Source organism: Monodon monoceros, unplaced genomic scaffold, assembly GCF_005190385.1.
Source record: "Monodon monoceros isolate NGI ecotype Baffin Bay Population unplaced genomic scaffold, NGI_Narwhal_1 Super_Scaffold_1, whole genome shotgun sequence".
NCBI lineage: Eukaryota > Metazoa > Chordata > Mammalia > Artiodactyla > Monodontidae > Monodon > Monodon monoceros.
In genome coordinates, this window is record NW_021703765.1 from 62,018,636 (window position 1) to 62,029,656 (window position 11,021).

At 50.6% G+C, this 11,021-nt stretch overlaps 1 protein-coding gene across 1 annotated transcript; it reads left to right on the plus strand.

The window, feature by feature from the left end:
* Nucleotides 1–1,915: 1,915 nt before the first annotated feature.
* On the plus strand, nt 1,916–10,355 carry LOC114896930 (glutathione S-transferase theta-1-like). The gene is given in 6 exon segments (XM_029225535.1): nt 1,916–2,027; nt 3,845–3,932; nt 5,452–5,515; nt 5,517–5,603; nt 9,779–9,955; nt 10,161–10,355. Coding segments are annotated over 6 exon segments (723 nt in total).
* The last annotated feature ends 666 nt before the right edge of the window (nt 10,356–11,021 follow it).

Here is an 11,021-nt window from a genome sequence, read left to right on the forward strand (position 1 = left end):
CCAAAAAGAATTTGAAAATTAAAGGTTAAACATGATTAAACTGTCAATAATAAGAGTTGAGACTTCAGTGCTCTACTTTCACTAATGGATAAAATAGTGAGACCAAAGATCCCCAAGGAAATGGATGATTGAGCAACACCCTAAACCAATCGGCCTGCCAACTACACATAGCACTGCACCCACAACACAGAATACACGTTCTTCTCAAGGGCACATGTAGTATTCTCCAGATTAGACCCTTTTTGAAGCCATAAAATAAATCCCAAGAAATTTAAACAGATTGAAATCATAGTGTGTTTCTGAACACAGTGGAATGAAATGAGAAATGAACAACAGAAGGAAAACTAGAAGATGAAATATCTGGAAATTAAACAATCCATTTTTAAACAACCAGTGGATCAAAGAAGAAATCACAAGGGAAATTAGAAAGTACTTTGAACAAATGAAAACAAAAACACAACACACCCAAACTTATGGGATACAGCAGAAGCAGGGCTGTGAAGCAAATTTATAGCTGTAAAGGCATACAGATCTCAAATCGCAACCATCAGAAGAAAAGAAATAATAAAGATTCCAGTGGAGATGAATGAAATAGAGAAGAGAAAAACAGTAGAGAAGATCAATGAAACAAAAACTGGATTTTTGAAAAGGCTGTCTCTTGTGCTGTAGTTTTCCGCAAGACCCTGGATCAAACTTCACTCACAACACTCAGGTTGTGCCTTTTTTTTTTTCCTTTCAGCAGACAGTTACCATTTTTTGTTGTTGCTGAGAATAATTAAGAACTACTCAGCAAATTTCAGGTATAGCATGCAGTGCTGTTAACTATAGTCACCATGCTGTGCATTAGATCTCCATAACTTATTTATCTGGGGTATTCAAAACTTTATACCCTTTGACCAATATGTTGCCATTTCCCCCCTCCCCCTCCAGCCCCTGGTAACCACCATCTACTCTCTGCTTATTAGAGTTCCACTTTTTTTAGATTCCACACAGCATAAGTGAGATCAGGCAGTATTTGTCTTTCTGGGCCTGTCATATTTCACTTAGCATAATGACCTCCAGGTTCATCCATGTTGTTGCAAATGACAAGATTTCCTTCTTTTTAAAGGCTAGATGAAAGATTCCTCTGTACGTGTCAGTGTATATTCTCCAATTTTTCTTTATCCATTCACCCCTTAACAGACGCTTAGGTTGTTTCCATATCTTGGCTATTGTGAATAATGCTGCAATGAACATGGGATTACAGATATCTCTTCTGGATCCTGTTTTCATTTTCTTTGGATATATGCCCAGAAGTGGGATTGCTGGATCTTTCAGTGGGATTGCTCCATCATTTTAAAGGTGGGGAAACAGAGGCCCAGAGGAGGGAAGAAACAAACCCAGGGAACGAGATTGAGGTACTGGGCTGGCAGGAGCAGGAAGACCTGCTGTCAGAATCCAGGGCGCGCACCGGGGCGAAGTGAGTTAGCCCACCACGCTGACCGTAAGCCCTGAGGCTTTGCCTCTTGCTGGCGCCAGGATCTCTGCAGCTTGTGGCCAAGAGCGTAGATGCTGGAGTCAGACTTTCTGGACCTGTAATCCACTGTGGGCCTCAATTTTCTCATGCGTAAAACAGGAAGTTCTGACACACGCTACAACTAGGATGAGCCTTGAAGACGTTATGCTCAGTGAGATGAGCTTGGGCCTGGGGGCCCTCTGAGCCCCCCAACCCGCCTCCCCCAGGGGGACCATCCGGAGCCCCCGCCCAGCCCGCAGACTCGCCGGGCTTCCGCGATTGCACCCAAGTGTGAGGCCAGAGCGCCAATGGGGAGCTACCGGGGTGGGGGGGGGCGGGCCGCGCTGCTGCTCGTCAGACCCAGCGCTGGGCTTGCTGTGTTCCGTATCCCGTGCTTTGCGAGGCTGGTCCGTCCCCGCCATGGGCCTGGAGCTCTACCTGGACCTGCTGTCCCAACCCTGCCGCGCCGTCTACATCTTCGCCGAGAAGAACGGCATCCCCTTCGAGCTGCGCTCCGTGGACCTGCGCAAAGGTGGGCCAGGCCCGGGTCTGGGGGACCGAGAAGTCAGTGAGGGACGAGGAGGCCGAACACCAATTAGGGGGACCCCTCTCCGAGTCACCCCCGTCCTGGGGCCAGCGCCGAATAGGTGAGCCACCAGGGAGATACGAGATTCGGGGATCCCCAAACTCTGCTTGGTCCCATGGAATGGACCACGGGGCTCAGCTGAAGCAGAGTAAAAAGTGGGGGAGGCATGAGGAAAGGAGGAGGGACGCTGCGAACAGAGGGGGTGCACCTGGGCATAGGGTTGGGGCCCCAGGGAAAGGGGCAGGAGGAGGGGGCTTTAGGGGGGCCACATGGGGGGTGTGGCAGAGTGAGCCCCTCCTTTGTGGCCCCAGCTGCTGATGCTCTGGCCTGGGCTGCACTGGGTCCCCCTCTGTCCTTTCCTCCTCCTCCTGCTTTGCCTTCACTTACCTTGTCCTCTGCCTCTTATTCCTACTGGAAAGGGGGGCAGCCGACGGGGAGTTATGGGAGCAGGAGGGGGACTGCAGGGGCTTGGCGAGCCCTGCACTCTGAGCAAGAGGGTTTGTTTCTCTGACAGGTCCCCAAGGTCCCAAGGGCACAGCTGGCATGGCAGCTGGGGCAGGGGACAGCAGAACTCCCTTTTTGCTGGTGGGGCAAGTAGGGCAACTCTGCCTGGCTGAGCCTTCCACCCAGGGCCCCCAGCTCGGTGGGCCTCGCCTGCCATTCTGCCTTTTGCACCAGCCTGTCCTTCTGCCTGAATCGCCATCTCTTCCCAGCCTCCTCTGGGGACTGCCCACTTGTCCTGCTCCGGGGTTACCTCTGCAGAGTGTGGGGTAGGGGAGAGGGCATGGGGACAAAGGGATGTCCAAACTGGGCTGTCAGATAGAGGGTGCAGTAGGAGGTGTGTTTCACCAGGAGAGGAGGGGAGGGTCCCTGGTGAAGGAACAGTCGGAAGGGAGGGAAAGGGAGGAGAGAGAGTGGGGCTGAGGCTGGAGGGGTAAGGCGGTAGTGGATAGTTTATGGCTTTGAGCAGCTTCCCCCTGCTCCCGTGGCAATGGGGAACCACTGAAGGCTGTTGAGCATGGCAGCAGTGATGCTTAAGTGCCCTTCAGAAGCTTCTCTCTGGCTGCATCTGAAGGAGCAGAAAACACTCATATGAGCTTGAGCAGAGGTCAGGGTCCTGGGGGACAGTGGGCTGCACCCTTCCGGGGAGCTGTGGTGGGACAAGAATGCAGAGCCTAACGACAGGGCCAGCTCTGTCCCCGGTGCTCAGGGCAGGGTGAGCAAGGGGACACTCAGGGGCCTGTGGAAGTTGGTTGCAAGTAAGTGGACACCAGGAAGAGGCCACTTGTCTGTGTTTGGTGACCCTACCTTAGAGTCCACAGGGAAAGGGGCACCGAAGGGAATCACAGTCCACTCAGGGCACCAGCCTCCCGGCCCCTGCAGTTGGGGACACCCTGCATGGGCGCTTGTGATGCTGGCAATGGTAGAAAGGCAGTGGGTTGGGTATCTGTGAGGGCCCAGGCAAGGAGAGGCCCCACCCTGGCTGGAGCTTCTTGAGCTCTGTTTTGGGGGCGTGCTGTTGGGGGATGGTTATGCCCACCAGGACCTGGCAAGGGGTATCAAGGTCTTTTGCACCAGCTGGCAGAACTGCCTCCCACTTCTCCCACAGCAGCCTTTCCCACACTGGAGAGCAACCCGGGGCTGGAGAAGAGCCATGAAATTGGGGCCTGGGCCTTGAGAGGGGGGTGGCGTGGGGGGGTGGGCGCAGCCAGGCAGGGCTTGGCGTTTTCCTCCCACCATCCACCACGATGGGCTCTCTGCAGGCCAGCACCTCAGTGATGTCTTTGCCCAGGTGAACCCCCGGCAGAAGGTGCCTGCCTTGAAGGGCGGGGCCTTCATTTTGACCTAGAGGTAACTGGGGAGCCGGGGCTGCTACCAGACCTCGCTAGAACCATCTCGTCCTAGCTCTATATTTCATAGACAGGAAACTGAAGTCCTCCGAGGTGAAGGGCCCTTTGCCCAACATCCTACAGAGAGTCAGGGCTTGACCCCCCGGCTCCTGCCTGTCCACGGTTTCAGTTCACAGGGATGGTTGGAAAAGAATGCATCTGTTTTACATCTGTACCAGTCCTGTGGTTGTTGGTGATGGGTCCCCGGGCAGGGGTGCGGGGCAGGGCGGCTTCATCCCCTCCAAGGTTGCCCGCTGGCCAAACTTGTGTTTTGATGCCCCAGTGGTTCCATCTCTGGGCTGCCCCTTCCCTGGGTGGGCCATGCCCGTGGGAAGACCACCAGACACGTGCATGTTTTGCATCACAACAGTCCTAAGAAGTAGAAATCTCTTTAGGGAGGGTGAAATTTTTTTCCAGTTCCGCCCCCTTCATCACCTAAGTCACGCCTCCCACAACAAGGGGAACCTGGAACTTTTGAACTCATCTCTGGAATCTTGAGGTGGATGCACCCCCAAAGAATTCCTCCCAGCTTCTGCCAGTGCCATCTTCCTTCCTACTGCCCTTACTGTCCTGAGTTCTGTGCTGCCCACTGTTGACCTCCCAAGCGTACCTGCCAGGGGCAGCATGCAATCTCTGCATTTCTCTGTCTCTTCTCCCCTATTTTGGGAGGTGCATGGCTCCCAGGGACCTGCAGCCCTCCTAGGAGCTTCCTTGAACAATTAGTTGGGAGCAAAAAGACAAGTGAGCTGTTCAGCTGCGTGTGGGTGCAGGGTTCCCAGTAGGGAACCTAGGCCAGTGGCAGATACAGAGGTTTTCTGCCCCTTTGGCTGGGGTGCCCAGCCCCTGGGGTATCCCGAGTTCCTGAAGGCCTTCCTATGGCCCCAAATTCCCACATTCAGTGCCCTTCCGGGTCCACCCCCGCCCCAACACCAAGGCAGTCCTCCTAACCCAGGGCAGGAAGGGAGCTGCGGGAGCGTTGTCTGTCCTGCTGGTTCATGATCCTGCAGCACCGCACCGCCCCCCCGCCCCACCCCGTGTTTCCAGCTGGTGCTTTAGGGACAACAGGAAAGCCTTTTTGAACCACCAGGCCATCTGGGAGGGGCTGAATGTTGGATGACGAGAGTAGATGCAGACTGGAAAGAACTGAGCTTCTTTAAGGCTCAGCTTTGATGCCATCTCCTCCAGGAAGCTCTCTCTGGTTTTCCCATCAGAAGCTGTCTCAGAACACTTGGCAGGACTTGCTGTGGGATTTCGCCTGGTGATAGGATGAGCTTGGGTATTAGCCATAGACAGACTTTCAGTTCTGCCACCAAAGGCTGTGTGCTCTGGGCAACTCCCATTTCTGTTCTGAGCCCGGCTTCCTTGTCTGGAAACCGAGCAAATACCTTGGCACATGGTCAGGAAGGTTAAGGAAGGGACTCTGTATAAAGCCCCTAGCTCCATACTTTCCCCCACCCATCATGTCCTCCCCTCCCCCACAGTATGGCCATTCTGCTCTACCTGGCCCGCAAGTATAAGGTCCCTGACCACTGGTACCCCCAGGACCACACAGGCACAGGCCTGTGTGGATGAGTACCTGGCCTGGCAGCACACAACCCTGCGGAGAAACTGCTTCCAGGTCCTGTGGCATAAGGTGAGGTGCCCCTCCCCAGGCGGGGGCAGTGAGGACATCGCCCAAAAGGGCTTGGGCAACATCGCATTTATTCTTCCTTTCAGTTTGAATAGCTTGTATTGACCTGACTTTGACTTCCTAATCCTTCATTCTGTTTGCTGGTAAGCCCATCTAATACATTCTTTATTCGAGATATGTAATTTTCAGTTCTAGAAATTCCATTTGGTTCTTTCTTAGAGTTTCCATGTCTCTGCTGAAATTCACCATCCACTCACCCACTTGGTCCATCTTTTCTTCTAAATTCTTTAACATATTTATAATAGTTACTTAAAAGTCTTTGTCAGCTAATTTCAACCCCTGGGTTCTCTGCGAGTCTGTCTCTACTGGTTGTTTTTTTATCCTTCTTGATTATGGGCCACATTTTCCTCTTTCTCTGTATGTCTTATAATTTATCATTATGTGCTGCACATTATGTATAAAAGGAAAGACTGAATACATAATAAGTACCCGAGAAAGGGCTTGCACTTTTCTCTATCAGGCAGTCTTGGTGGGAGGTTCCTCCCTTCCAGCTAGTCAGGAATGGGGCTGGGATGTGGCATTAGTTAGTTTCAGTTCATCTCTGGTTTCAGGTATCCGGAGGGTGGAATCAGGTTGCTCGCTTTCCTCCAGCAGGGATTTGGAATCTAAGCACCAACTACCACCGTAAGATGGCTCTACTTTTCAGCCCTGCCCTAAGTTCCCCACGTGACTGCTTCATCAGAAAACTCCTATGCTGATGGCAGGCTTACACCTCGGCTTGCCTGGACCCCAGGGATGAATGTGGCTTACCTAGGGAGGGCTCGTGCCCTCTGGAATTTAGTTCATTTAGTCCAGTGCTGCACCAAAGTACAAAGTGAGATATATGCAGTCTTAAATCTTCTAGTAGCCACCATTAAAAAGTAAAAAGAAACAGTTGAAATGACTATATTTTACTTAACCCAGTGTACTCAAAATAGTAAAATTTTGGCTAATAAACACATGAAAATATGTTCAGTATCACTAATCATTAGGAAAGTGCAAATTAAAACTATAATGAGATACCACTTCATCCCCACTGGAATGGCTATTACATATATATATATATACATATATATGTGTGTATATATATGTATATATATATGTGAACAAAATAACAAGTGTTGGTGAGAATAAGAAGAAATTAGAACTCTTGTGCACTGTTGATGGGAATGGTAAATAGTGCAGCTGCTGTGGAAAACAGTATGATGGTTCCTCAAAAAAATTAAAAATACAATTACCACATGACCCAGCACTTCCACTTCTGGGTATATACCCAAAATAATTGAAAGCAGCTTCTCGAAGAGATGTTCATAGCAACAATATTCACAATAGCCATTATTCACAATAGCTGTGGAAGCAACCCGTGTCCATCAACAATGACACTTAACTGCCCCTCAGTGGTTCTGCCTATGTTTTCCTCTAGGAGTTTTACTGTTTCTGGTCTTACGTTTAGGTCTTTAATCATTTTTTTTTTTTTTTGCGGTACGCGGGCCTCTCACTGTTGTGGCCTCTCCCGTTGCGGAGCACAGGCTCCGGACGCGCAGGCTCAGCGGCCATGGCTCACGGGCCCAGCTGCTCCGCGGCATGTGGGATCCTCCCAGACCGGGGCACAAACCCGCGTCCCCTGCATCGGTGGACTCTCAACCACTGCGCCACCAGGGAAGCCCTTTAATCCATTTTGAGTTTATCTTTTTGTATGGTGCTAGAGAATGTTCTAATTTCATTCTTTTACATGTAGCTGTCCAGTTTTCCCTGCATCACTTACTGAAGAGACTGTCTTTTCTCTGTTGTATATTCTTGCCTCCTTTGTTGTAATTGACCATAAGTGCGTGGGTTTATTTCTGGGCTCTCTATCCTGTTCCATTGATCTGGGTCTGTTTTCTGGTGTGTATTTTACATGCACAGCACATTTCACCTAAGACCAGACATATTTCAAGAGCTCAGTAACCTCTCGTTGCCAGTGGTTTCCATATTGGACAGAACAGGTTTAGGCTTTTTTCTTTTTTCTTTCTTTTTTTGTTCTTTCTTTTATTTTCCTTTTTTTAAAGTTCTATATTCTTTGAAGACTTTAAAGAAAAATAAGGTTATTTTCTTTTCAGTGTTATGGTGGGAGCAGTGGTTTTTTTGTGTCATATCCTCATCAGAAGTGCACTCCTCATTTTTGAAAGTGTATGGCTAATTCTGGGTCATGAGTTTTATTGTGTCTTCTATCATTTTTTTATATGAAAAAGGAAACATTAGAGAACAAAAGTCAAAAGACCTCTTTGTTGCCCTTGTACCTTCCTGAGGTGCCCCCTGCTCCCCAGGATCTGGTTCAAGTCCTTTCAGTTCACGATTTTCTACATTTATGAGTAGCCATAAAAATAAACTTTTGCTTTGAGTGCTTACAATTTTATATAAATGCTCTCATATCATTCTGGAACTTGCATTTTTCCATAGTGCTATGGGTGGGTCTAATTTATTTTTTTCTAACTACTCTATAGCATTTCCTGATAAGAATAAATCAGAATTTATTTATTACCCTCTTATGGTCTTTTATATTTAAAGAGGAATAAAAACACTCTTTAAAACCCTAAGAACTTTGGAACCACCCCATGGGAACAGAAGGGAAATGTAGACAGTCTGCTGCTGGGGTGAGGCAGAGAATACACGGGAGGTGGACTTATGTGGGGTTTGGCAAACTAAGAGCCGTTGTTACCCCCACCCTCCCGCTTTCCCCACCAAGGAGCAGCTTCTCCCCAGCAGCAGCCTTAGATGCTGTGCTGGCGGCCAGGTAGGAATGCTGGCCCTGTGTGGCCAGCACCTTTATGTTAAAAAGAAGCTAGAAAGTTCAGGATTTTTATATGAAATGTCTCCACTTTTAAATGTCAGCAAGTGATCCATAGTTTTAAAAAGTCTGCAGCCAGGGGCTGCCCTGGTGGCGCAGTGGTTGAGAATCTGCCTGCTAATGCAGGGGACACGGGTTCGAACCCTGGTCTGGGAGGATCCCACATGCCGCGGAGCAACTAGGCCCATGAGCCACAACTACTGAGCCTGCGCGTCTGGAGCCTGTGCTCCGCAACAAGAGAGGCCACGATAGTGAGAGGCCCGCGCACCGCGATGAAGAGTGGCCCCCACTCGCTGCAACTAGAGAAAGCCCTCGCACAGTTACGAAGACCCAACACAGCAAAAATAATAAATACATAAATTATAAACTCCTACTCCCAACATCTTCTAAAAAAAAAAAATGTCTGCAGCCAAAGGAATGTCATTAGCCCAGCACTGGCCTCCAGGCCACTGGTGGGTGATCACTGACCCTGTCTACCTTGTTGTTTGGGGGAGGAAACAGAAGCCACCAGGGCTTGTGCACAATCTTAGTCCTGTTTACCTTTCCAGAGTCCCAGGCTCCCCAAGCAACTTTACCCAACAAAACACCAGACTGAACATGAAGCTCCCTCCCCTGCTCCACATCCACTGTGTCTCCCTGACAGCTCTGGCAAGACTGAGGCTGTTGATGGCTTCACCCCAAATGCCCTCCTCCCAGAATCCTGAATGCTACCCTTTCCTGGCTCTTCTCCCTAGTCCCTGGCAGCTCCCTGGGTCAGAAGACGTCAGTTTCACGCTTGGCTTAGTCTCTTCTTGGCTGTGTGGTCTCAGGCAACTGTCTCTCTCTCTCTGGGCCTCACTTTTCCATTTACAAGATGAGCCCTGTCCTATTATTCCCATATCACAGATGTGGAAATCGAGGCTCAGAGAGTTTGAGTGTTTTGCTCTAGTTCACATAGTTTATAAGCAACAAACTTGAGACCTTAAAAGCCCATCCTCCTAATTATACTGTATGAGGTACTGATTTTATAATCTGGGGGAAAGAGGTTATAAAATAATTGTTCCTAAGCCAGGCCCTCCCCCCAAAGTATGAAACTCATTGTTCAGGTCCCCTCTGAGTCATTCTCAAAGGGGTTTGAGTCCTTCTGTCAGATGCCCCAGGCTCAGATTGTGGGAGCAGGAATAGTTCCGGGAAAAGGAGTCCTTTAGGAATTTCCCTGTAGGAAAAAAAATGCATGGAACCAGGAGGCAGCTCTAAGGGCAGGGAGACTTGCCTTCCTGCCCCTGAGGCTGGACTGGGTCCTAACCCCACACTTTGCCTGCCCACCCACCAGGTGATGCTCCCTGTTTACCTGGGTGAGCCGGTCTCTCCCGAGATGCTGACAGCCACGCTGGCAGAGTTGGACGTGACCCTGCAGGTGCTTGAGGACAAGTTCCTCCAGAACGAGGCCTTTCTCGCTGGGTCCCACATCTCTCTGGCTGACCTGATAGCCATCACGGAGCTCATGAATGTGAGTGCTGCGGGCAGTTGTTGGGGGGACTAGGCAGGGGAGGTCCTGGGTGGCTGCTGAAGTCCTGCTCACACTGCCTCACCTGGCCATGGGACTGTGCTTATGTGTAGAAACCTTCTGGGGTTCTGTGGCCTCCAAACCAAGTAGATGCTGCCATACTTGGCCTCACCCGTCCATCCCCATCCTGTCCCCTGTCTCCCTACAGCCTGTGGGTGCCGGCCGCCGAGTCTTTGAAGGCCGACCCAAGCTGGCTGCGTGGCACCAGTGCGTGGAGGCGGCAGTGGGGGAGGTCCTCTTCCAGGAGGCCCATGAGGTCATCCTGAAGGCCAAGGACTCCCAGGCTGCAGACCCCACCATTAAGCGGAAGTTGATGCCTAGGGTGCTGTCCATGATCCAGTGAGCCGGGAAGCCTCTGCTCTGCCCTTGGCAGTTCACAAAGCATCTTCCTTTCCATGTCCCATGGGAGGCAGACCCAGAGAGCAGGCGTGACTTGCCTGAGTCCCACTGCCCCTCTGCTCCCTGGGCCAGGTCCCCACTCATCTTCCACAGCTGCCTAAAAGCCACAATGAGAATGGCATACCCAGACCTTGTCTCCTTTAATCACTGCATCTTCTTTTCAGTTTGGGAAATAAACCTGGGCTCAGCCCGAGCCTCTGCTTCTAACTCTGACGTGTGGTTTATTTGAACTTCCTTCTGTCCTGACCTTGGTCTTGGCCTCTATTCGAAAGACAACCCCCTTTCCTAGGCCCCATGGATCAGCTTCCCCCTGATGGTTGTCAAGAGTGAAATTAACAAATGCCCCCTTGCCTTCTAGTTCTTAGAGAAAGACAGCAGGGGTATCGGGCGTCCACTGGTGTTGGCTGTAGGCATGCCAGCTATCACTTTGCTGGGCCAGTCACCCAGGACGTGGCCCTTTGGCACCAAGTATTGTAAATCACAAGTCCTGCATCTGTCCTGAGGAATTGGTCAGGAGGGGAAATCCAAACAGCAGCTCTCCTGGTCAGGACTCAGTCATGAGGGGCCTTAAATGCCACACTTAGGAGCTGCAAACCATGAACAGGAACGG